General features: G+C 38.7%; 2 protein-coding genes across 3 annotated transcripts in view; both read left to right on the forward strand.

The window, feature by feature from the left end:
• znf423 (zinc finger protein 423) overlaps positions 1-3,683 on the forward strand; it is a 182,414-nt gene extending 178,731 nt beyond the window's left edge. For both annotated transcript variants that reach the window (XM_044125794.1, XM_044125795.1), the window contains one exon: positions 2,802-3,683. In XM_044125794.1, the coding sequence (XP_043981729.1) occupies positions 2,802-2,831 (30 nt within the window). In that variant the 3' untranslated portion in view covers positions 2,832-3,683. The remainder of the gene's footprint in view (positions 1-2,801) is intronic.
• A 5,728-nt stretch (positions 3,684-9,411) lies between these two features.
• si:ch211-212o1.2 (uncharacterized protein LOC492735 homolog) overlaps positions 9,412-27,180 on the forward strand; it is a 35,493-nt gene continuing 17,724 nt past the window's right edge. Inside the window, exons 1-3 of the mRNA XM_044125799.1 lie at positions 9,412-9,775; positions 26,617-26,736; positions 26,818-26,909. Of these exons, the coding sequence (XP_043981734.1) occupies positions 9,616-9,775; positions 26,617-26,736; positions 26,818-26,909 (372 nt within the window). The 5' untranslated portion in view covers positions 9,412-9,615. The remainder of the gene's footprint in view (positions 9,776-26,616; positions 26,737-26,817; positions 26,910-27,180) is intronic.

The raw sequence follows: 27,180 nt of genomic DNA on the forward strand, positions 1-27,180 counted from the left end.
GAACTAATATGCAAAATTCACATTTTGCATATTTTTCTTCTTCCATTTGGGTCTCAACTGCTTCTAAAAAAAAACACCCAGCCATTTTTTTTACAGTAAGTTCATGTTTTTTGGTGTCTTGAAAATGAATCGTTTCAAAAACCTTTTGATTAAGTCACAGAAGGCACTGCCCCGTTAGCAACCCCAGCTGAGTGCCAGTTGGTTTGTACAATGGCTGCTGGAAAAAACAAGTGTTTTGTTGTTGACTTACCTTCCAGAAGTCGCTTCGATGCATTCTTGTTGGTTGTGTAGGAGGCTCCACTTCTGCTTTTCAATGCCGCATTTGTTTTCAGCCATTTTCTTGTACTAGTGAAAACGTTGAGTTGGGCGGCGTGGTCAGCAGCAGCTTATTTGGATGTAAAGTGACAAGAGACCCTGAAACAGTTCAACATAAGCAGAATTGAGCAGGATAAACTCTCGCTGTCTAAAAATTATTTTAGAAATGTAATATGTTTTGTATAGACCAAAGATCTATCCTAACCTATTCAAGGAAGCATCATTTTTAATCCTACGTTCACATTCAGCTGATTTTTTTCCGTCCTGTGTTGATTTAAAATAAAACTCGTTGTAAATCTCTGCAGCGTTTTACCTGGAGACCCTCCATCAGTTTCTGTTTGTGCTCTCGCTGCTGATCTGAATTTAAATGTTTTAAAAAGATGGACCTTTTTTTTTTCATTGTAATCAAGTGTTGATGCTCTGATGCCTTTGGTGAGATGTGAGTGAAGGCGTCTCAGAGGTGCCGAGATGCTTTCTGTAAAATATTAATCACAAAATGGAAAGACACGAGGGTCTACCACATCTGAATAAACACGCAGCGATTCCGTCGAGGTTCTGGTGGAAACAACAGAAACGAAAACACAAAAACAGATTAAATCCATGCTGGTTCAGACTGGGTTTAAGGTGCTGCTAATTGCTCCTTAACTGTTTATTGTTATACATGTTATCAGGTTAAAGGTTAAAGTTCATGCCAAGTCAATTAGAGAGTAGTGTTTCTTAGAAGAAAACCTTTAGCATCACAACTTGGGTTTGTAAAGTCCTGAAGACTTCTGGAACAACATTTGTTTCACTGCAGGAACTACGGTTTGAAACGATTAATCGTGATTAATCAATTTAAATAATCATCAACTAATTTAGTGACCGGTTAATCATTAACTAAAGCATACAGAATCTAAAAAAGGCCATTCGGTGAAAGGACAGTAATTGATTAGAAGCAGTTATAAAGCCAAAACTTTGCAAAACATAAATATTTTGCATTTAAGATTAAAAACCTTCTTCTAACCAAAACTACTCAACCTGCAATTAATATTTATTTTCCTATTTAAAAATAAAACGTAATTATTTTGTTTGTTTGTATTGTTTAATGTATTTCTAATATTGTATAAAAAGGTTTAATTGGTTAAATAAAACTGTGAAGAATGTGGCAATTTCTTTAGCCAATTAATCAAAAGAATAATCTATTATTGAAATAATCATTAGTTGTTGTTTCAGTAAATGGTGTTTTTTTGATTCTGCATACTCCAGTTAACAATTAATCAATTACTAATTTAGTTGGCAGTTATTTCAGTAATTGATTTTTCACAATTAATCTAATTGACCGCTTTGGCACTAGCTTGGTAGATTATTTTAGATATTCACCATTACAGTTTGATTATGATTAAATTTGATATGTGGATTTTATGTAGTCAAGCACGGTAGTGGAAGGATGATGATCTGCTTTCCAACGTTCTTGAGTCAAATTAGGTAAAAACGCCACACCTTGTGTTCAAATGTTTCCACAGCTCAGTAGCTGCGCTTTCATCTCAATGTGCACAAAACGTTGTCGATGTGCTGCGAATGTCTGAAAAAAACTAGTTTGCTATTGAGGTGTGTCCATTTAATAATAGTCGCATTTAAAATCACATTTAAAGTCATTAAAAACATTCCACACCGTCATTTTCCTTCCACTTCCTGTCTTCTTTGGCGTCTCTGCCAGCAGAAGCAGAGACCTCAGGTCAACATCAGGTTGACCATGTGAATCATGTGATGCAAAAACAATGTTCCCATTACTCCATTAGTTTGGCAGAATAAACTTATTAGGATGCAGCCTCATCCACCCATCCATCCATTCACCCTTTGTCCCTAATGGGGTCAGGAGGGTTGCTGGTGCCTATCCCCAGCTAACGTTCCGGGCGAGAGGCGGGGTTCACCCTGGACAGGTCGCCCGTCTGTCGCAGTGCAGCCTCATCCTTTTTATCAAAAAGAGTTTCTCTATTTAACAAATTTGTTTTGCTAATTCCAATTTGCTCAGATTTACAGTCAGTGGAAATGCAGGCAGTGAAGTGAAGCAATTATGGAAAGAAAAATGTGTCAAAACCACTTAAAAAGGTTCTACAACCTGCTTCTTCTGCTGCTTGGTGAAAGTTGGAAAAACTTGATTCTTTTCACAGAAATCCAAATGATTCTGATTAAAAAAGGTCTAAAATTTAAATATTTAGTGTTTGTTTGCAGAAACACATAAACTGCACTTTTTTGCCGACTCCTTTGGTTCTCTTTCTTCTTTCGTCAGATTGTCTGAACTGAAGAGACCTTGCTGTTGGTTCTGTGGGAGGCAGTTGAGTTTCTGTTCTGCTGCTGCGTGTGTGTGTGTGTGCGTGCGTGTGTGTGTGTGTGTGTGTGTTGGGGGTGGGTTGTAGTTTAGTGGAAAGCTCTCCGCTCATGCAGCCCATTATTTCTCCCATCATGTGTTCTCACTCTTGCTCCCGTTCTCCGTCTCTTCCCCGCAGAACCACACACTGAGTCAGCACGCGCAGTGAGACCGGCGCCCTGCGGGATCCCTCAGCTCAGCCGCGCCCCCGACCCGCAGCCGGCGGGGGACCCCCATCTCCACATCACAGCCAATCAAAGTGTCATTTGCTACTCACATGTAAAAGTGTAACGATCGCGCGACTGGGCGCGGCCATTAGGAGCAGCGGGTGACGGAATATTAATGGGAAATGCTATTAAATAAAGAAAAGGGGGAAAGTGGGAAACTGTAAGAGCGACATGACGGGAGGAGAAGGGCGAACAAAGGTATTGTACGTGCAGCAGTATTTTTTATTGTCCCTGCCAAGCCCTCTCCTCCTGACTCATGCTTTTTATTTTATTTTACAACAAACAGAATAAAAAAAACACGTTTTCCTTTTTCGTTATACTTTCCATAGATTGTAGGAGAAGCTTCACTTTGTTGCGTCTTTGTTTTCGTTACTTTTTTGTCCCTTTTTTTTTGCCTTTTTTTCAATATTTTATTTGTTGCGATTAGTAGGTACTCGTGCTGTGTTGTGATTGTTTGCCAGTCGTAATATCCCCGACCCCGCCCACAAACAACCTTTCCTTTTTATGATTGTTATATATATTTTCTCCCTTTTTGTAATTACTATCAAAAAAATCATGAAAACAAAAATAAAGTGCAGAAAAACATACAGATTTTTTCTTTCATTTTTCTGCTCTTTTCTTATTTTTATTTGGGATTTCCAGACATGGAGCCTGTAATGGTTATTGTACAAATGATTATCATTGATTTCAGTGCGTCTGGTCAAAGACCGGTTTTTAAATGTGAATTAACCAGATTGCAATAATCTAGTACAGACAAAAACAAGAAAACAAATAAATAAAAGAGAAATAAAGAACTCCTGTGTGTGTGAGGTTATTTAAACAGGAATTGCTGCTTTTTAGCTGCTTTTTTTGCAGCATTAACCTGAAGTGAGGTAAACAAACATCAATTACCAAAAGTCTCAAAATAGTTACTGAAATGACTTGAAACTGACAAAGGTAACAATAAAAATTTTTACTGAAAACGAGCCAATAAAAATCAGGCAATTTATTTGATTTTGCTGATTTGCATGTCATTTAAAAAAATTAACTGGAGAAAAATAATATCGTAGGCAAATATTAAACCAAAATGTGTCTTTAAGCTTGTGAGCCACGTGTGTCAAACTCGAGGTCTGGGGGCCAAATCTGACCCGCTGTAGCTCTTTATGTGGCCCTTTAGACTCCAAATTGAAAATGAAACTGAGATGTGAATAGTTTTCCTATTTAAAGGGGGATAATTAGTCAGTAGCTGCGTTTCCATTACAAATGTGTGCAAAACTTTGACAATATTCCACTAATGTCAAATAAAAACAATCCCGGTGTTTCCATTAAATAAGAAACAATTAAAATAACTTGTGAATAAAAACATTCATCCTCCGACCACTTCCTATTGTCTCATTTGTCGTCTCTGCCAGTAGTAACATCCTGTTGTTGATCATGTGACTCGTGTGATTAAAAAAAAGTTTTCATTGCAGTTTTGTGAAAAACACTTGTTTCGATACAGCTGAAAAATCCCCTCATTTTAGCCCAAAAACTTTATTTCAAGATTATTGTGTTTTCATTACGTAAATTTATTTTTGTAATTCCAGTTTTTCGTAATTACATGGTCTGTGAAAACCAGGTTTCTTAATAGAAACTCACCAATTTCTATAAAATGGTTTTGCATGAGATGAGGTGATATTTTGGCTGTATTGACATTGGTCTATTTGGTAAAGCTGCAATGGAAACACTTTTTTTGCATCATGAGTCATGTGATCAACATCCAGGGGTTACTACTAGCAGAAATGACAAATTAAAATTTCTATGATTTAAAGTATGAACAAACTTATTCACGTGGGATTTTAATTGCTTATTTTATTTAATGGAAATTACTAAATTGTGTCTTTTCGACATTAGCAGAATATCAACAAACTTTTGCGCACATTCATAATGGAAATACAGCTACTGAAAATGTCCCAGAAGATTAAAACAAAAATTACAGAAACATTACAGGATAAAAATGCTAAAACCTTCTACAAGCAGCTTGATATTCCTGTGACTACAGTTGCTGAAGTGTAATATTTTCAGGATTGTAAAGTTGATGACGAACTGAAGAGTAGAATGATATGAATGGTAGCTAAAGAGCTCAGGCTCCAAGTCGAGGTACATCGGCGTCGGATCGAACCGTCCGCCATCGTTTGAGCCAGAGGGAACTTCATGGGAGACGGCCAAGGATAACGCCACTGTGGAATTAAGCTGTAAAAAAGCGAAAGTGGCAATTGCTGAATATTGATGAACCACAAAGCCTCTGGAAAAATGTCATTTGGACAGATGAGAAACCCCAATTCCAAAAAATTTGTTTTTAAATATAATGGTGCTGAAATGAAGTGGAGTGTTTCTTTTTGGGGGTTGTTTGTGTTTATTTTGCAAAACTGCAATGGAAACATCTTTTTTTCACATCACATGAGTCACGTAATCAACAACCAGATGGTTCCACTGGTGTAATTTTGCAATTGTGGTATTTCTTTTTCTTTTTTTCCCCTCCCCACCAGGGGTCTTTTTGTGGGCTCTAGTGTCCCTTATATGACAGTAGGCTGACAGGAAAGTGGGAGAGAGAGGGGAAGACATGCGGCAAATGACGCCGGGTCCGGCAATCAAACCCGCGACGGCCGTGTTGAGGTCTCAAGGCCTCCAAATGTGGGTCATGCTATCTCCTATACCTCCACAGCACGCCCGCAATTGTGGTGTTTCAATGAAACAATAAACCTTATAAAAACAAGCTGCACCATCTTCTTCCTACCACCACGTGTCGTCGTCTTTGTAGTTTCCGCCAGTAGTAACATCCTGTTGTTGATCGTGTGACTTTTGTGCTAAAAATGCTTCTCTTGCACTTTTGCAAAACAATGCAATTTAGATTTGGCCAAAAAAAAGCACCTCATGCTAGAGCCAAAACTTTTTATTGCAAAAAGACTTTTTTTCTAAATCAGTGTGTTTCCATTAGTGAATTTATTTTTGAAATATCGAATTGGAATGGAAACGCAGCTAATGATCAATATATTTGATGATGGGATTTGACTGGTTGTTTCATAATTGGTTATTGTATGATATTTTGATGCTGAAATGTGTTATACAAGTAAACCTGACAGTTGGGTTAAAGAGCAAATTATTAAACAATGTTTAAATATGATTTTAGGGACACGAATAAATCACTAATCAAGTGGGTCCAAGAGGAAAACCCTGAGGAACTACATGGTACATCTTATAGTAACTAACTTCAGGTTTGATTTTCTCAGTGTCTGTTTGCTGGGAAAATCAAACGTATATGTAATCAAATGTATCAACACAAATGTATAAGGGCAACATTTGTGGTGTAAATAGCAGGAAAACTTGCTAACTGTTGCATTTTAAACTCAAAAAGGTAACAAACTGTATTAATGAATCAAAATCAGTACTGAATGATCCAATCTGGGTCTGACCAGTTTTAATACTTCAGGTTTTAGATTTTATTCAATGTAGTCCAGATTATTTGAAAATATTTAAATATTTGTTTTTACTTTCAAGCTGAATCAACTTTTGTCTAAACTGCCAAAGCTAATAAATGCTAATGATCAGGGCCGGCCAAAGCCTTTTTGGGGCCCTAAGCAGATTTTCATTTGGGGCCCCCATGCCAACATTTCAACACCAGATGCTTCATCATTCCTGAGCTTATCTATCTGTGAAACATACCTGGGTTATTAATGATACTTTTTTATTAGCTTACATCATGCCCGTGTTATTACAGCTGCTGATTTTGACATTACAACAGCAGCAAAATAAAAAGAATCTGTGGATTTTGAGATGTGAAGTGGTATTAAATGGACCGTATTGTTTTAATTATTTGAAATTATTTACTGATAAACAGTAAATTTACAGTAAACAAGTTAATAGTTTTGATATCTTATTTTTCCAAAACTGTGGCGGAAGCCAATAACAGGAGGAGATTAATCACTTATCCCTGTACCAACTATAAAAACAGTAAACACATTGTATTTCAAACTGTAATAGCATTTAGTTTGTATTATTCAGTGTTATTATATATATATATAAAATCATGCTAGCTTGATGCTCTTGGGAGCCCTCTGGTGGTGTGGAGGTCCTAATCAGGACCATATATGCCTTGGACCGGCCCTGATCATGATTATCAGAAGATCCAAGCAGCCTCAGAAGAAATTATTTCGTAAAGATACTCAGAAGAAACTCTGCCTTTGTCTTTAATTATTAAATGGGCGTTCATTAAGCTATTTGTTTAATTTGTGACCAATCAGATTCTGATGTTTATTCCTGCCTAGCAGCTCATTTTAGACTTTGAAAACAGAAAACCAGAGGATTCATAGCGAGAGCTTTCAGAAACACCAACACAGAAAGCGTTTGTCCTCCACTCTGCGGCGGTTCTGCCTCTGAAACAACAAAGATTTCTTTCATAAGGTCACCGCCTCACTTTGCCACAATGCAGCATGTGTGGAAGGAGAAACATAAATTTGTTTCCAGTCGTTTTCCTCAGATCTTTGTTTAGTTTGTTTTCATAAAATCCCAGTGACTCAACATATTTAGGATTTGTGGTTCTGACGACAAAATCAAACAGCAAATATCAAATCTGCCATTATTTAGACTTAATCAAGGTTTTACGTCAAGTATCATGATTGTGATGTAACAACGACCATCTGGTTATATTCTGGAAACAAAAGATATATATATATATATTTTTTTTTCAAGGTTTTATTGGCTCTAGTGGCCTTTATCAGATAGTTAATTGACAGGAAAGTGGGTAATGAGAGAAGGGGGAAGACATGCAACAAAGGTTGCCAGGCCGGGAATCGAACCTGCGACCGCCGCGTCGAGGACTAAGGCCTCCTTATGTGGGTTGTGTTTAATCCCTGCGCCACCACAGCACATCCCAACAAAATATATTTTTACGTGAGATGTTCTTATTTTGAAAAGATTAACTGTTTTGTAGAAAGCAGGAAACAAATTTGGTTTTATCAAGATCATAAATATGACACAATTTTACAAAGATTATTTTTTAAATGAAGATCAAAACAAATGTTTGTTAGAAAAAACTCAGACATTTTGAAACTAATTAATTTTTTTTTATTATTATTATTATTATTTTTTGAAAAACCAAGGACATTTATTTCTGAGTTTCAAAAATCAAAAAATTTTATGTACTAAACTCAAAATTTCCAAAAGTTGACAATATTTGACTTTTCAAACTGAGAAATGTCCTTGGTTTTTCTAGAAAAAAAAGAGAATAATCAGAAAATTTCTTATTGAACGTTTTCAACTTTTAAAACTCAGAAATGTTCCTTTTTAAAAAAAGAAAATGTCTGAAATTTATTTAAAAATTTCTCAACTTTTTTTAAGCAGATTTTTTACTTTTCAAATTCAGAAATTCTCAGGCTTTTTCTAGCAAACTTATTAAATTAAATTCAATTTCTTTACTTTTTTCCAGTAAGTTTTTTATTTTTTTCAAACTCAGAGATGAACTAATTTTTTTTCTGGATTTTTTTCTGAGATGAATCTCAAAATTTCTGCTTTTTGAAGCTCAGAAATTTCTTCATTTTTTTCTAGAAAAGTTTTAATACAGTTTTGGGTGGAAAATTACTGATTTTTTCTATCTACAATGGCTCTGAAAGGCCATTGTCAGTTTTTTATCTCCATAACTGAGATTGCTGTTTATTTTTAGCTAATTTTCCAACTTTCTAGTTGAACTTTTGTTTTATTTAATCAAATGAAAACGCATTATTCCTTTTGAATATTAAAATTCATACTTGTCCTTGATTTCGTAAAGAAATTTCTGAGATTGATCTAAAACAATTCTGCACATTTTTCTTGTGAATTTTCAACTTTTCAAACTCAGAAATTTTCATGTTTTTTCTCAAAAGTTTTTGGGATATATCTAAAAATTCTACATTTTTCTAGCAAATTTTCTAGTTTTAAAATTCAAAAATTTCTTTGCTCTAGATTTCTTGGATAGATCTAAAAATTTCTGAATATTTTTTGATGTTTCAAACTCTTAAATGTTCTTGATTTTCTAGAATTTTTTCTCTTTTTTTCTAGGAACATTTTGAGTGTAAAAATCAGAAACATCCTTGCTTTTTCTAGAATTTTTTAAAAAAATTATTTAAGTAATTCTGAATATTTTTCTTGCAAATTTTTGAATTTTCAAGCTCAGAAATGTTCTTGTTTTAATTTCTAGTTCTAGCAAAGTTTTGACTTTTCAAAAATCAGATGTAGTTCTCTTTTTTTCTAGATTTTTTTTGTAGAAAATTTTCAACCTTACATTTCCGAGTTTTCTTTCTATATGTAATATTCAAGTTTTTATCTACATAACTGATATTGTTGTTTATCTTTAGCTAAGTTTCCCATGTTTTACGATAAAAGTAATTTGCAGACCGTCCCTAAGATCCTAACACTTAAATGTTATTTTGTTTAATGACACGAAAACGCTTCATTCCTTCACATGAAGGAGCATTTCAAAGTATTTCAGTTTTCCAGTTAAACATTAAAGCAGCGGTTGCTGGTTGGTTAAAAGTAGGTCTGTGTGTCAGCGGAGCGTTTCCGGGTTCTGCTGCCGAGTTGTTATCACCTGCTCCAGCCTCCTTCCTCCTGCTAAGTCAGCGTCAAGCAGCTCTGGAGGCCCGGACACGGAACCGAACCAGCAGTCGTAAGCTGGCCCGGTTCATGTCTGCTCGCTGAAAGCCTAAACCAGAGGAGGGACAGCGGGCAGCGGCGATGGCGGCGTCGCTTCTCTCGGAGACCGACATCAGGCACCGGTCCATGGCGGAGGAGGATCCGAACGGGAACGAGCATGGGGCGGCTGCCCGCAGCGCGGCGCCTCGCTGGGGCCCGCAGCACGCCGGGGCCCGGCAGCTGGCCCGGCTCTACTCCCCAGGTAAGCGGGTGATGCCGCTTCTCTTCCCGCTGGTTTTGTTCGCGGTAATCTGTTTTGTTTTGGAGAGACTGGGGCTTTCAGTCAGCGGAGGTCGAGCGGCCGCAGATACCCGGGTATCAACGCAGATAACCCGGGCAGCTGATAACAGAGAGGCTGCTGATGATGATTATGGGGACTGGTTATGGTGCGGCTCGGTTCTGTCATGACGGGACACATAATGTGACGCAACTCGTGTGGTTCTGATGGATGTTGTGCGTGGAGCAGCATGAGGGCCTGCTGGAAGCTGCAGCTGCTCTCCACGCAGAAACATCTGTTATCTAAAGCTCATTCCCAGCGTGGCACAGAGAAAACACAAAGCTGTAAATAGCTGCCCACACCGGGCCGAACCAACCAGAACTGGGTTAACTTTTAACGTAAAGCAGGCTCTGGAAAGTGGTTCTGTTTGAGAGGCGACTGTAGGCTGCAAGACGCCGTGGGATCCGGAAAACTCCTCAGTTCAGGGTCAAATTCAAGAACTGCTGACCTTTGGGAACGGGTTGAGAAACTTTTGATTAGTCTGTTTTATTTATTCCAGAACCAGGTTCAGATTTCAACCATTTACACTGTAAAAATACAAAAACGACCCGAGTATCCTAATGTATTTTTTAGTGTAAGTATCTTAGTACATTTAACTAACTTAAATGTAACTTTTGAGCAAGAAATATGAGCCAAAACCAATACTTGTTAACCAGAAGTTTACCAAGTACACTTGAAATAAGACAAAATTAACACAAAATTAACTTTACAGCAAGATGTATTTGTTGTTTTAAATGAAGATTTTGTTTTTTAAATGCATAATATCTGGCATTCATGAAACTAACTTAAAAGTAACTTCAGCAAGATATTATATCTATTTTGAGTCAATAATTATTTGATGGTAAAATAATCTGCCAATGGAACTAGAACTTTTTCATCAATACTTAGGAATTATTGACTTAAAACAAGCTCACATAAGATGTTGAAGTTACTTTTCAGTTTGTTTTATATTATTTCTAGTGTAGTAAGATATTTATACTTGAAACTAAACCAAAAATATTTGGTAGGATTTTGTTTTGGCAGTGTAAACTCTAGTGCGGATGAAAAAAGCGAACGCTGGTCAGGAACCTCAGTCTCGGTTCAGTTGAAGTGAACTCTGGTGCACTTTGAATATGTGAATGCAAAGTGGACCAGATTACCAGCAATGGTAATAGTAATCATTGTTTATTTGTTACAAAAACATAGAGCAAAACAAAAACAATACTGTCTGCATCACAGCGTATACAGCCATAGCTAATTAGCAACACTCGCCCCTAAAAAGACCTTCAACATTTTATTAAATGAAAAATTACAATCAACAGCAAATAAAGCAAAGTATGTAAAATTACAGAGTAAACAGAATTACAATATTTAAAAATCGGAATAATTCTGGTTAATCTTTAGCCAATACTCTAATCTTTAAATCAGACTAGATTTAAAGACTAGAGTATTGGCTCCAAAAGCAGGAAGTGAACTAAAATGCATGGCATTCTGGGTAAATACAACCAAAACAAACATGTTAGCTTAGCGCTAGCAGGAGAAATGGATTTACCAAATATAAAAGAGAAATACTACAACCTCTGAAATCTGACGCCAGTCTGTTGCTTTTTTTGTTTACATTTGGTGAAGAAGGAAGTTGCGCTCAGTGTCTTCAGAGGTTTTTTTACCGTTTCCTTCAGTGGTTCTAGGTGCAGCGCCCCCACAGACGAGGAGGGGAACAGGTTTTTAATTAGTTTGGTTTGTTTGATTCGGTGCAGCATGAAAGAAAACCACAGCAGCTAAAAATGTAACTAATGTTGGGGATTATTTCATTAATAACACAGAAAAAAGTTATTGATATGATAGAAATATACCAGTGGAACTAGTATATTCCCATCAAAATTAAGGAATACTTGACTTAAAAGCTCCCATATCTTGCTGAAAAATTACTTGTAAGTTAGTTTTGTCTTATCCTAAGTGCAACAACATATTTGCACTTAGAAATTAAGCCAAAAAGTCTTTGTGATTGATTTTGTGTTTTTGCAGTGTAATGTTCCCCTTTGTAACAATGAGGAAAAGCTGCAGAGTTTCCTACTTTACCGAGTTGCTACAGGTGCACAGATGAGACAAACCGCGTCCCAGAAACTCTTCCTTTTGCTTTGTTGTCGAGTCGTTGATCATGTTGTTGAGTCGTTGATCATGTTGTCGAGTCGTTGATCATGTTGTCGAGTCGTTGATCATGTTGCCGGTCAAGTATCTAAAACTCTGGATCTCTCTGTGTAGAGTTGGGTGAAGAAAAGTTTCAGGATGATGAAACAGAAGTAACTGTTCATCGTTCAACGTTTTGCATTTGGATTGTTTTGGACTGCAGTGTGAAAGTGAAACAAATATTTTGATCCTCAATCGAACCAAATCTGCCAGACTGCCAGGTGAGAAAACACTCTTTGGGTTTCATCTATGAGTCCGTTGAGTATTAAATTTACATTTCTGACTTCTCTGCTCCGTCTCTGTGGCTCGGAGGCCAAACCCAGAATGTTCTGCAGATTGAGTCGTTTTGTGATTTCTGGACGGCGCAGATTTTATCAGAGGAAACCTGTGTTACCAGTTGTGCATCAAGCTGGTTTGTGCCTGACCATCTGCCCCGTGTCTCACTTCACTGAGCATTTTAATTGCCTCCAGTTGAGCCCTGCTGGCAACCTGTTGACACTTTCTCTAAAAAAAAAAAAAGGGTCAGACGAAGGGTAGGACTAAACTTCTGACTCGTTGTTTAACCTCAATCAGCTTCTTTTCTGCTGTCCTATTTTTAGCTGCTGTGTGGAACCGAGTCACCGTCTCCATTAATGTTATTGGATCGGCACCATTACTCAGTGCAATTACATTAGAGGGATGAGTGTCGGCCTGTTCTGCTGCCGCTGGAGCTCAGGTTACACACCGACATTCATTTAGGTACCAGATAACGAGGAAGACTGGTTATAATTAAGAGGAACTGAACTGGTAACAGCTGCGTGTTCAGGAACCACAACGACACAGTTTAACAGATAAAATCAATACCAATAAAGATGAAGTAACATCAACTCTCGGTTGGGTGAAAATAAGTTTTGAGACGGGTTTTAAAAAAGGTTTTGATCAAAACTGAAATCAGGAGTTCAAACCGAAGACTCTTGATGGGTACAATCTCTTAGTAAGAAAATGAATCAATTAATCACATTCTAAATTAAATCAAGCTCCATTTTCATTTGCATATTTTATTGTTTTTCTCTTTTTTTCTCTTTCGAACTAAAAACTGAATGATAAACGTCTTCAGTCTGGTGTTTTGGTCTCAACTTGCCTCTTTTTGTAAGGAAAGTTTAATTTACAGAAACTTAAAAATTGATTTTATTTGTTGTTTTGTTTATTCATTTTGGATATATAAAATGTCTTCCAGCTCCAGTGTTGAATTTTAAGTTTAATGAATATTTAATGGTTTTCCAGAATGTGTTCTTGCATTATTATTAGCCACTAGCATTATATTACTTCAAAATAGTCTGTAAATAATATTATTCTTTATCACAATAACATCTGTGACTATTTATCATCCAGCAAAATTATTATTCTGACAGCCCAACTAAGAGTTATTTTGTTAAAATCATCCATCTGGTTGTGTGTAATCTTAAAACTTTGTCTGGGGCGTGCTGTGGTGGCGTAGAGGACAGCGCGACCCACATTTGGAGGCCTTCAGTCCTCGACGTGGTGGTCGCGGGTTCGATTCCCGGACCCGGCCAACATTTGCCGCATGTCTTCCCCCTTTTCCTTCCCCCTCTCCTGTCAACCTACTTTCAAATAAAGGACACTAGAGCTCACAAAATACCCCCTGGAGGGGAAAAAAACAAACAAACAAACAAAACAACTTTGTCTCATTTTCAGAAAAAACCTCAGAATGTTTCTGTTTGTGCTAAACTGAGGCGTTTGGCACAGAAACGTGCAGCATCACGTCAGGATAAGCAGATTAAATCGGTAGTAAACATACCCGGTCGTGTTCGTTTCATCCCGACGGCTGCAGCCCGGATTGACGCATAAGAGGATCAAACGTGATTTTTTTTTTTTCCCCTCTCTATCAGCTGTGGTTGTGGTCCGAAACGGCCCCCGGTGTTGGCTTTGGAACAGCAGCGCCGTTAAAAAGTCAAAGTTGCTGCACAATCACACCTAGCAGTAAAATTTACGAGAGGTCACAGATCCTGCAGCTTTAAGGAGTTCCTGTTTGCCTGAGTGCGCCGTTTAAATCATAAAAAGTTAATTTCTCACATCTGGAGAAACATTAAACTGTCAGGGTTACACGACAGAAGGCCGGGAAATCAGAAAAATGGTTAAAGTTAGATTTATTGAGTTACAGTAATCGCTAAAATCAGGATGTGTAAGACTTTTAACAGCAAAACCCTGTGTAGATGTTATACACACTGTAAAAACGCAAAACCTTACCCAGTATTTTTACTCTAGATTCTGGTGCAAATATCTTAGTACACTTGAAATAAGACGAAGATAACTTACAAGTAACATCACAGCAAGAAATATGAGCTTGTTTTAAGTCAATAGATCCTTAACATGGATGAAAAAAAATTAAATTTTAAAATTTTATATTCATTTTAAGAAGACATTTTCCCATGAAAATAATCTGCCAGTGGAACTAATATTTTTTCATCAATATTAAGGAATTATTAATATTGTTAATTTTGTCTCATTTCAAGTGTCCTAAGATATTTGCACCTGAAACTAGGGCAGGAATACTTTGTAACCTTTTGTGTTTTTGCAGTGTTTTGGTTGTTTTTATGATAATCTTTCAGTTGTGCTGCTGTTCTTTGTATTTTCTGAAAATGAAATGTCTGATTCTACCAAAACACTGAAAAAACTTAAAATATCAGAAAGTATTTTTGGTCTCGTTTCTATGGTACACTTCAAATAAGAAAAAACTAACTCAAGTAACCTTTGAGTGAGATAAAGGAGCTTGTTTTAAGAAAATAATCCATTAAATAAGGTATTATTGAATTAAAACAAGCGCCAATGGCTGGCTGAAAAGTTACTTGTAAGTTAGTTTTGTGATAAGGAATTTGCCAATAGAAACTAGTCTAAAAATACTTGGTGATATTTTGAGTTTTTGCAGTGTAAGGTGTGAGCGTGTCAAGGATAATCAGGTGTAGATGGCAGATAAACATAAGAAGCGCATTCAAAATGTTTTATCTTCCTGCCATTAGAGGAGGTGATGTCACACCGTGTGAGAAAAGAAAACAGTCGCCTCTTCCTCTGTTTTTTATTTTTTATTTCTTTTGAGAAAGAAATTCAGGTTTGTTGGTTTGGTGGTGATTCGTAGTCATTATTCTCACTGTCACAGAGAGAAATGTAACCGTGAGCATCCTGGAGGGGCCGGGTCTTGGTCCCGTGATTAAAATAATGGCCCTGCGGTTTCCCGCCTGCTCTGTTTTCATCAGGTGAGTTTCTCTCCCCCTCCCTCATTTCAGCCGAAGGGCTCAGCGGGCCGCGAGCCGAAGATATGCTCAGCGACGCTAACAATGCAAGCGGAGCCATTTTATGGAAACTTAAAAGCAGAAATGTTCCCCCCACATGCTGACAAGTGTCTGTTTAAAGCAAAATAAACAGCCGAAATCCAAAATGTCAAAGTGTCCATTTAAGGGAGCGCCACGCTGTTCCGCGCTCGCTTGTTTGGGGCTCGGCTCAGCGCCGGCGGGAGGTAAATCTAAATAGCAGTTTGGCTTGTTAGAGTTTGGAGAAGTTAGATGAGGCATCGGCGACGCGCCGTAGAGCCAAACACGGCCTCATTACGGCAGAGCAAGGATGGACAAACAGCTGGACGCTTCCCCCTCTGCCGCCGTTTCTCTGCTTTTCCATTTCTCCCACCAAGTCTGCCTTCATTCCCTCGTCTCCCGTCCTCCCATATGTGCTAAAGTGTCACGGTCCAGTGCCTTCCTCCGCCTCCTCCTCTGTATTTACAAGGCATCTTAGTTCTCAGTTTTATGAGCAGCTTGTATGTTTGTATTTATGATCATAAGTGTGTCTGGTCACTTTGCTGAAAGCAGTTCCTGCGGTTTGAGATGAATGTGATTACAAACTGTTGGATCTTATAAACTGCAAACTTTGCTAGATGATAAATTATTCTGATAAACAATAATGTTGTCTCAAGACCTTTTTAAGTATTGATAATGACATAATGATGTAATTTTGCCCTCTAAAACACTAATGAACCATAATTTTACACACAACACTTAACACTAGACCTTTCATAACGCTAAAGCTAAAGCGCTAACTTCAATTCACATGATATCTGAAAGATTACAAGCATCGAGCACCAATTTTATTTTGACCTCATAATTAATATCTTCTGTAACGGCTTTAGACATTGTATTCATGTTTATATCTTCTTCTTTCCTGTCCAGGTTTTATTTTGTTCCTCTCTTTTTTAAATAAGGGAGGGGAAAAGGAGGGGAGGAAACAGTTTTTACTCATTTCTAGCTGACAGTCAGAATGTTCTGCTGAATGTTTTCAAAGTTAGCTAAAGTGCTAAACAAACAAATTAGCTCTGCTGCTAGAGCGTTAGCGGATTACAAGTGTTCTCACCACTGGATGTCGATAACGGTCATGATAAGGTTTAAAATTAAAAATGCAGTTTCCAAGAAAATAGGAAACTTAAAGAGCAAATTCATATAAAACATTAATAATACTGAGACTTATTTTTTAAAAATGATGCTAAAGTAAACCCTAAATGTCCTTAAGAATTGCAGGACATTATGGCACAATCACAACGCTTCCCCAACTAGAAGTATAACATTTTATGGAGATACGGCGTGTGTGTAGGTGTGTCTGTCGCTTTGTGTTTGATACACTGAAGTTACAGTTTTCCTAACTAATACTATAGCAAACGAGGGAGTGCTGTTTTTGGGTTAGGTTTAGGATCAAGGAGGTAATTGATTGTCGGTCAGTTTTATGGTTGGGTATGTACTGGTACTGGTCAGGTTTAGGGTAAATGTCAGGGTTTGGCTGCAGAAATGAATGGAAGTCAGTGGAAAGACCCTGCAGAGAAAGAGAAACATAACTGCGTCTGTAAGTGACCTCCGCTCTCACATGTTCTCCTGCCGTCATTAAACTTTAAACTGTGCCAATAAAAACCCGCTCAGTTTCATCCACTTTATTTACATCACAGCGGCGCCGAGCTTCAACATCAGAACCGTTAAAAACCGAACTGTGTGTTTCCTCAACACCTGGATATTCCTCAGTTAGCCTCCTGAAAAGCTCCCTCTCTTACTCCCTGAACCCAGAAAGGTCAAAGGTCAGACTGGGTTAATGTTTTGGGCCTTTGAGCGCCATGTGGGTCTGCAGGGCTCTTTGACTTGAGTGTGTTGGTGTGTGTTCATGTGACCCCGAGGTGTGTAGAGTCACTGAGATCTGCAAATTAAGAAGAATCAGAACTCTGGAAAAATGTGGAATGTTAGTATTTTACAGCGCTGGATTAGGATACAAAAAATAAAAATTATTTTTTGTAAAGTGCCTCATTTGAGGTGAATTGGTGCTATAGCGTCAGACACGCAAGATTCTGATTCAAAAACGACTAACTGATGATGGCAAGTATTGGTTTTAGCTGTAAAGTTATCAATATAACTCATTAAATCTGAGATGTACGCCTGATGTATAAAAGAAAAAGGGACGCAGTGCTTTGCTACCAATTGTCAACACAAACGCATCTAGATAACGAGGTCAGGAAAAAGTTTCACTTAAAACAAAAGAGTCAGGAAGAGAGAAGAAGGTCAGTTGTGCTAGCTTGACTTTGATGACTTTAAAATGCAGATGTGCTGCAGAATCAGAGCAGGCGACTAAATTAGCCAATATATCACCGCAGGGTTAGCTTAGCTAATAGCAGCAGTAGCGATCACTTATTAATCACAAAATAAAAATCAAGCTTGAAAGCATAAAACTGAATGTTCTGTTCTTTTGAGTGGGAAATGTTTGCATGTCATTTGGTCTTGATAAATAGTGGAGCTGCTGTCAGGCAGTTACTATGGCAACGGATTTATGTGTAGCATAGCTGACACAGAGAGCGAGGGAAAATGAGTGGTTTTGAGTTTATTTTTTTAATTCAGTGTATCATGTAAAGCTCTTAATTGAGTGTGACTAGTTTTTCCATATAAGTGGTTTTTTTGAAGACATTCGGTGAAAAGCATTTAGGAGATTTTTTTCATTTTCTAAAAGTTCAATCCGTCCAGCTTTCCTTCCAGTCACCTGTCCTTCCTTTGTGTTTTTGTGAGAATCTTCATTTTGCTTTTCAATGAGGTTTTGTTTTCAGAGGATTTCTGTCCACTGGGACATTAAATTTACTGTTCTGTTTGGCCCGGAGCCATGGATGCACTTTGACACCAATTGGCGCTTTTGGACCAAACTGTTCTGGGGGCTCCCTGAGGGTAACGGGCGCCTGGATGTCTCTGGAGGACTGCCTACCTTTGAAAGGTTTTATGCTGGAGTTTAATTGACACTGAGGCGTCATGGTGGCTGGAGTCACTGCTTTCTGATGGAGAAGTTCTGACTTTTTTCATATCAATCCGTCCTTCCATTTTTTGAAATCAAAATTACTGATTTTGTGGTGCTAATTTAGAAATATTGCAATATTTGTGCTTATGTATGTTAAATGTGACTTTTTGTTGATCACAGTGGATAACTCGTCAAGTAAGGTTGAGGCAGCAGAGGAGTAGAAGCCAGAAATGCTGCCACCTGCAGGTGGGAGGAGTAAATTTAGACCGTTTTAGATTCATCTGCAAAAATTGAGAAAAAAAACTTGTAAATTTCTTAGTTTTAAAAGTCAAAACATTTGCTAGAAAATATTTGGAAATTTATAGATTGATCTAAAGAATTTGAGAAAAAAAGTGAAAAGTCAAACATTTTCTAGAAAAAAATTAAGAAATTTTAATTTTAATATCAGAAATTAATCTGAGAAATATTTAAGAAAAACACTTTGATATCTCTGCATTTCAAAAGTTTAAACTTTTCCACTTTTGAAACACTAAAATTAAAAAAAAAAATTCCTGAGATTAATCTAAACTTCTTTTGTTTTTTTTCTATCAATTTGTTTTACTTTTCAACTCTTAAATTTCCAAAAACAAATTCTGAAACTTTCTGAGATTATTTCATAGTTTCTGAGTTTTTTCAATATCATTTTTTACTTTTTAAACTAAAAAATACCCCTGTGCGATCAATCTCAAAATTTGTGATTTTTATTTTTTATCTACATTCTCCCTGATACGCCATCGTAGATTCTTGTTTTCGTTATGAGAGGAATTGGGTGCATTCATGAATGCGACCTGAACCACTTCTGTGTGCGATTATCTCTGTGACGGCTGCAGGAGATAAGAGAACAGCGTGCATGATGGGAAATGTCCATCGTGTGTTTTTGGTTGTGAAGCTCCTGTGGGTTAAACATGTGTGTGTGTGTGTGTGTGTGTGTGTGTGTGCATGTGTGTGTTTCATGCATCTGTTTGTCTTTGTGTGAGTGTGTTGCCATGTTATTACTGATCCTCCACGTTGGATCTGCAGGGAAATGGATTGCGTTCGTCTTTCAGGACGTTGTCCAGGCGGAGACAGACGTGGCGTGTTTGTGCTGCAGTGTGAGTCGTTTGTCTTCTCCGCTGTGTGTTGTTGGTTTTCCGTGTGTGTGTGTCCCATGTTTTGCCGTCCACAGAGATCAGATGAAAGCGAAGAGCCCTCCGACTGATCCACTCCTCCTGATCGAGGAAAATCATCCCCCACTTCCCGTTCCTCACCCCCGTGTTTCCATGGCGTTCTCCCTCAGTGTCTCTCCTCCTTTATTCTCCCTCTCTCTGAGCATGTGACCCACTTTCACCACCCACATTCCTCTGTCTACCCCCAAAGTCCCATCTGAGGACGGCCCACTGAGAGAACACCAGCATGGAGGATGGAGGGGGAGAGACTGAGTGATGGATGACAGAGAGCAGCAGAGCTGAACATGGTAGAACTACGGGCCGCCGTGGTTCTGATGGGTTAGCCTTCAGAATGACAGAACAAGGACGAGGAGTGAGGGAAGATAGTGGAGTAAAAGAAGATGACAGAGTAGTAAGAGAACATGGCATTGGAGTGAGAGAACCGGAGGAAGAGTGAGAAAGTATGTTGCACTGAAAGATGATGGCAGAATAGTAAGAGAACAATGTGTATGGAGTGAGAGAACATGTCTGAGGAGTGAGAGAACGTGTGTGTGGAGTGAGAGAACGTGTGTGTGGAGTGAGAGAACATGTCTGAGGAGTGAGAGAACGTGTGTGTGGAGTGAGAGAACGTGTGTGTGGAGTGAGAGAACGTGTGTGTGGAGTGAGAGAACGTGTGTGTGGAGTGAGAGAACGTGTGTGTGGAGTGAGAGAACGTGTGTGTGGAGTGAGAGAACGTGTGTGTGGAGTGAGAGAATGTGTGTGTGGAGTGAGAGAACGTGTCTGAGGAGTGAGAGAACGTGTCTGAGGAGTGAGAGAACGTGTGTGTGGAGTGAGAGAATGTGTGTGTGGAGTGAGAGAATGTGTGTGGAGTGAGAGAACGTGTCTGAGGAGTGAGAGAACGTGTGTGGAGTGAGAGAACGTGTGTGGAGTGAGAAAACGTGTCTGAGGAGTGAGAGAACGTGTGTGTGGAGTGAGAGAACGTGTGTGTGGAGTGAGAGAACGTGTGTGTGGAGTGAGAGAACGTGTCTGAGGAGTGAGAGAACGTGTCTGAGGAGTGAGAGAACGTGTCTGAGGAGTGAGAGAACGTGTGTGTGGAGTGAGAGAACGTGTCTGAGGAGTGAGAGAATGTGTTGTTCTGTAATGAAATATCAGTGAAGTTCCCACAGAACTAATCGATCATGGAGTTATTGATGGCTTCTCGTGTCTGATTTCCCGGGCTGAACTCGTTCTGGTTGTTCGTTCTCTATGATTTACTGACAGTGGAAATTATTTGATCTCTTAAGTCAAAACAGCAAAATACTCGATAGGTTGTGGCCTGATCACCAAGAGTCACGGCCAATAAGTTGAAAAGGTGTTAATTAGTTTTTGTTTCAGGGCCCAGTGTTTGGGTTCCAGTGTTTGACCTTCTAACTACTGCACAAGCAAACAAATGAAAGCAAATCAATCCCTGTTTGAACTGTTTACCAAACTGCTGAGCACAAAAAAAACACTAAAAGTTTTACATTTCTGTTGTTAGAGTGCAACTAACCCTCAGAGCATTTTTTTCATTGCAGATAAATTATCTAAATAGGTTACTTATTGTTCTGGCTTCATGTTCAAGTGCAGATTTTGACATTTTACTGTAAAATTTGTTTTGCAGTATTTTACCTCAAACCATCTCGGTGCTGCCCTCTGTTGGTTGAATGTTGGCTAATGCACCTGAATTTTCCTATCCTAAAATGGAGCATTTTCAGCGTCTACATCACAATAACACCAGGTTAAAAATGTGCCTCACTCCAGAATTATTGCTGCTTTACATGTTGCTGCCATAGACATCTTCAATGATTTTTTTTAGAGGGGTCTGAAAAGTCCGCAAATCCATGTTAATGTTCCACTAATGTTGGAAAACACAATTTTGCAATTGAATAAAAATTTAATGAAGTAAAAAGCACAATTAAAATCGCACATGAATAAGTTTGTTCATCCAATAAGTCATTAAAAAACATGCTAAGCCATCAACCCCCTGCTACTTCCTGTCATCTTTGTGGTTTGCTCCAGTAGCAACATCCGGTTGTTTGATCATGTGACTCATGATATGAAAAAAGTGTTTCCATTGCAATATTGCAAAACACATTTATTTCAGTGCGGCCAAAACACCACATTATTCTGGCGTAAATACTTTTTTAATCAGAAAATTTACCTTTTTTTTTTTTTCTTAAATTGGTATGTTTTCATTAAGCAAATTTATTTCAGTAATTCCAATTTGTGCAATTCTATGGTATTAATGAGTATTTCTCACAAGACTGAGCCGGAAGTGATCCACACCACATTGCTAGGCATGAGCAATGCATAAAGGATCCATGGCTGAAGACCAAAAAAAGGAAATATGTGGACACAATTACTGCTGTCGGGATCGACCCGTATGAGACAGAGAAGGAAAATGTGTCAGAGGATGTGGACAAGCTGCCCCCAATCTCCTACTACGACATAATTAACTACTTAGTGAGACGAGAGCGTACAACATGGAGGAGCGCCGCCTAAAATCCATGGACGAATACAAGCAATTGCTTTGTAAAGGTCGTACGAACTATACGTGTGAATAAGAAGGTTGTGATGACAGTCAGAGTACCATAAGTGCATGTGGTAAAAGATGGGCACATATGTAACCTTCCTCGCTTGGTTGTTAGTCACCTAGTATACAGATTAAATCACTCTTCACAATGTGACTTCTAACTGCATGCAGGTGGTCCCACAGCTGAAAAATAAAAGACACAGTTAGTGTTGTGACTGAGTGGTCAGCCACAAACACCAACTGGCGCAGCTCCCACTCGTAGGGTCATATTTTTCCAGCCTTTACAAATTATATTCGTAGATGTTAGTTGTTCTTACAGTATTTTGTTAATTATTGAACTAGAAAAATATGACCCTAACCCTCTATTACATGGCGGTGTCATCAGGCAACAAACCACATATCTGAACTCACGCTTCTCCTTTATTTACTTTTTGGGGGGAATGATTTAAAGTAAAAAAAAAATAAAGCAGCGGGTTGCTGCGGTGCCGGTTGCATGAGTTTTAGCTAAGCTAATTTTGCTAGCTAGGCAATACGTACTCCAGTAAAAATCACTCATATTTATCTTAGTATTACACAGAGGTGGGTAGAGTCCTCAAAAACTGTAATAGAGCAATAGTTGTGATGTATATTGTTTATAAGATAGGAACGAGGCAGGAACTAGTTCTAAACATGTAGCGTGTTTATTGTTGTCATAGCAACTTCGTCCCAAGATGGCTGCCGCTTACAAAGTTCACGGAAAGGCAGCCGGGGAATCGGTTGATCTCGGATCTGTTTTTACTCGCGTCATATTCCGCATGGACTCACCTTACCGCATCATATTTGTGTATGCTATCATGTTTCACTCATGAAACACAGAGAGAGGTGACGGGATCCTCTCCCTCCTTATTCGGTCATTAGTATTCAGGACGCATTGCCTTCCTTCCTGCTGTCCGCGGCTCGTTCCCCTGACGGAGAATCAGCCGGCGTTGATTAATTTCAGCCTATTAGCACCCCTCGTCCGCCTCCCCCGGCTCCGCCCAGGTTAAGTCCCCGCGCACACCCATGTGCATGCTCGCAGGCGGGGGTTGCTGCTGGGTGAGCGATGGCGGACAGGTTGCCAGGGAACCGGTTGTTGTCAGAGCAATATTAATGAGCGGGTTGCTGCGGTGCCGGTTGTTCGTGCCAGCATGTTTAAGTGTTTGGGTGTTGGCGTGCCAAAAGAAAGAACGAACGGCTTGTTTTTCTGTCCGTGCGCCTTTACGCATAGAGATGCTTTTTATTTTATTTTATTTTTTTGTCTGTCACCGCCTCTGTGTGTGATATCCAGCAATGCCATGGCCTGAGGGACTAGGGCTTATGCGTGTGTTTGTGCGTGAGTGTGTGCGCTCTGTGGAGGCCTGTCCTAGTTTTCTGCTCCTCACCAGGGAGCCGGAGGATCCAAGGACTGACGCACATCACCTGACAGCCGCCCCACTGCTCCCGTGCCCCGCACCATGGGTGTGTGAGTGTGTGACAGAGATGGAGCGCCTGGGTGCGTGTGTGTGTCTGCGTGTGTGTGTTTGTGTGCGTATTGGCGGTCGATCTGCGCGCAGAGGCAGTCTTACTTGGAGGAGGTGGGAGAGAATTTTCCTGCAGTGACCCCTTCAGGCGGATTGGGGAGGAAAAGATGTCAAACACAAATCTTAAAACAACAAAGCTAAATGTGTTTTTCTGAAGTCCAAACACACACAGTGGCCCAGATTTACCGACTGGGATCACAGGAGACTTACATCTTTATTTATTAAAAATTTCTGCTACTCATTACTGCTTTTATTACTTTTGTTGTAGATGTAACTTAATATTTAAAAATATTAATAAAAAGTTTATTTTAGTGATTCATTTAACTCACTAGACAAATATTTTTGTCTATTTTTAGTTCAAATATCTTGGTGTTCTTTAAATTACACAAAACTAACTTACAAGTAACTTTTAAGCAACATTGTAGAGCTTACATTGAGTTACTAATCACTTAATGCCAATTATAAAGCTTACTAGTTTCTAGGACTTTTAATAACCCACATTATAAATTAAATATTCTACTAGTGGAACATTATTAAAGAAACCTGTTGCTGTTTTTCTCCATTTTAGGTTTTAGTAGAAACTTATGTATTGAACGTTTAGTGACATTGATATGATTGGCCAGGATGTTAACTTGAACACTAAAATGTTCACTGCTGTGAAATAAGTTTCTTGTTTTAGTGAAGAAACCTGAAACGAAGAACAACACCAAGAAGTTAATTCAGATTTTATCACTAAAGAGTCTCAGTTAGGGCTCGGTGATGTGGCATCAAAATAAAATCTACTATTTCTTTTTTCACACCAAATCTGATTTCTCATAATCATTTTTTTTCTTCTTTAATAAAGGTTCCAACTTACAGAAAATATTTTCAAAAACTAGCTTTTATAATAGGGTTAGGGTTCAAAGTCCAGCTTAATGCAAACTGAAAAGTCCAGTGGACTCGGTTTGATTGGGACCAAAATAGTCACTTCCTGTTGTTGGAGCGGTCTCCAGCCTGCTTGGCATTCATATGCATTCCAAACAAAGCAGAGTTCACTTTTTTTGTTTCACAACGGAGTTTGGTTACGCATTCACACCTCACCAAATGAACCGGACTTTCAGGGCAAACGGACTGGAATTGGATTAAAGTGGACTAAACGGGGCTAGTGTGAATGCAAGACGGTAGATCCTGGATGGGCTGGCGCTGCTATGAATTATGTAAACCCAAGGAAACGTTTAGAAAAAGAAAACTATTTCACAAAAATTAAATCTTCACAAACAGATCATTTGAGCAATCAATACAGCTGATTTCTCGCCCAGACCTGATCGCAACATAAAATGTTTTGTAAAAGAAATTTTGTCTGAAGTGTTTGTGCAGCAGCAAGTTTCAGCATGAAGACCAAAATGATTCACAGATGTAAAACATTTCCCAACTTTGAGCTGAAAATGTGAAAAACTGACAAAATAAAAGGTGCAACAACTAAACGAACTTAGTGACAGATTAAAAGAGCAGCGTCTTAAGAGGCGAACCGAATCCTCAGAGAGGAGCTTAACTTCCATCCACGTCTGTCTGTCTCGGGTGAAAGGTCAACTTTGATGAGTTGTAAAATATCCATAATCACATATTCCAAACCTCCTCTGACCTCCTGAGTCGCAGCTTCATATTCATAGTTGCTCAAGTCTGCAGACGCAAACCTTTGCAGGCCCGAGTGCTTTATTAGGAAAAAAATGTCATGAATTTCTTATAGGCTGCTAATGCTGTGAGATACGTTAGGATCTGAACACATTAAAGTTTCAGACACGTTAGATTGTTGAAGACAAAGAAAAGCAAATGAATGCTGTTGCTGTTTTTTGAGGGTTTATTTTTGTCAATTGATGAAATGTTGAACGTCCAGCTTCTGGAACTGAACAACAACAAAAAACAGTGAAACTGAGAAAATAAAGTTACAGTTCAGTCAATCCAGAAGTTTCCAGGAAAATTAGACGAGCAGCAGAGTAAAATCTCAATAATTCAGCAGCTCTGATGTTCTGCGGCGTGCAGCATGGGGGTTCTGTCTCTGACCCTCCCATCGCTCGCCGGTTTTCCTGCTGAATCCGGAGTTTGCAGTTAGTTTCAGTTCGACCGCCGCTCCCCGAGATTCTGACCTCTGAGTTCGGATCGTTCCCGCAGAGACCGGCCTCCCACCTGAAGCGGACTCTGTGTGGCCTGAGCGCCAGTGTTTCGTACCGCAGAGGTCGTGACCCCGCTGCCTCGAGTACATTTGTCTTCCTCTGAATGATTACGTATTAACACTGGCACTCACACACCCTTGGACCGATGGCTGCTGAGTGATCCTTTAACCTCCAGTAAGGAGCAGCTTGTTCTCCTGATGGGAGCAGGGACCTCACCTTGTTCAGCCAGGGTGTCGCTGCGTCTTTAAAGTCTTTCAAAGTCTTAAATTCATGTTTCTAAATTCATCTTAAAATGTCTTAAGTTCATTTAAAAAACCAAGTTATTTTTCTTTTCTGTCAATCAAAAGTTGGAGTCGCTCTCAGAGAGCTTCATTGTGACTTTAAGAAAAACCCAACAATGTCATTGATCCTCTAAACAGCTGCTAACATAGCTAGCTAAGTAGCTTTTTAGCATTTGTCACGTCATGAGTAAGTTCAAATTTATCACCAGTTCCCTGGACAACATTTGTAGATCTTAAATTTTATCCATAATAGTTGTAAAATGTCTTAAATCTGTGTATCTAAAGTGAGGTCTTAAATGTCTTAAATTTAATACATTTTGACTAGACGTCTCTATTTAATCTCTGGGTTCTGCCAACTGTCTGCTAACATAACTTACTGTCTAGCTAGCAACTTAATGGGTAAATTCAGATTTATGGCCAGTTTGTTCAGATGTTTGTTCATTTCTGTGGAGATATGGACCTTAAATTTCATTCATAATAATCAGAGTTGGTGAAAACTGCAGAAACTCTGCCATCATATCAGATCCTTTACCTTTTTCTCCCTCATTCTCACCTGTTTGTCTCGTGCTTGGAGAGATAAATTGCTGTTTTCTTTGCAGGTAAACGATTTCAGGAGTGGGTTTGTGTGATTCTGTGCCTCTTCCTCTTCATCATCAACTTCTCCTTCCTCCTCCTGCACTTCTCCACCGTTCACATCTACAAGATCATCCTCGGCATTGGTAAGAGAACAATCAGAGACTTTTTTTCTGTCCTTTTTATTCAGATTTTTTTTACATTACATACTTTTTCCTCTGCTCCAGTTTTGGGAATAGTGACGGCAGATTTTGCCTCGGGGATTGTCCATTGGGGAGCCGACACCTGGGGATCCGTGGATATTCCTGTTGTTGGGAAGGTGAGCAGAAAAAACAGAAGTTTACAGCAAAAGAAAAAAGAATCTTTCATTAACAGAAACCGTATCAAAGAAGCTACTGACTCCATTTCCCAATATGCAAATTACTGGCAGGTCAATCTCTTGGCCATTTCTCCCATTAAGAAAAGTGAAATAAATTATATTAAATAATAATCAAAAGAGAAAGGTGGTGTTAAGAGCGTTATTGTAATTTTTATCCTGCAGAAGTCATTTTTGTTTATGATTCTCTGAAAATTTTGATACATTTTATTTG

Source organism: Gambusia affinis, linkage group LG08 (assembly GCF_019740435.1).
Source record: "Gambusia affinis linkage group LG08, SWU_Gaff_1.0, whole genome shotgun sequence".
Lineage (NCBI taxonomy): Eukaryota > Metazoa > Chordata > Actinopteri > Cyprinodontiformes > Poeciliidae > Gambusia > Gambusia affinis.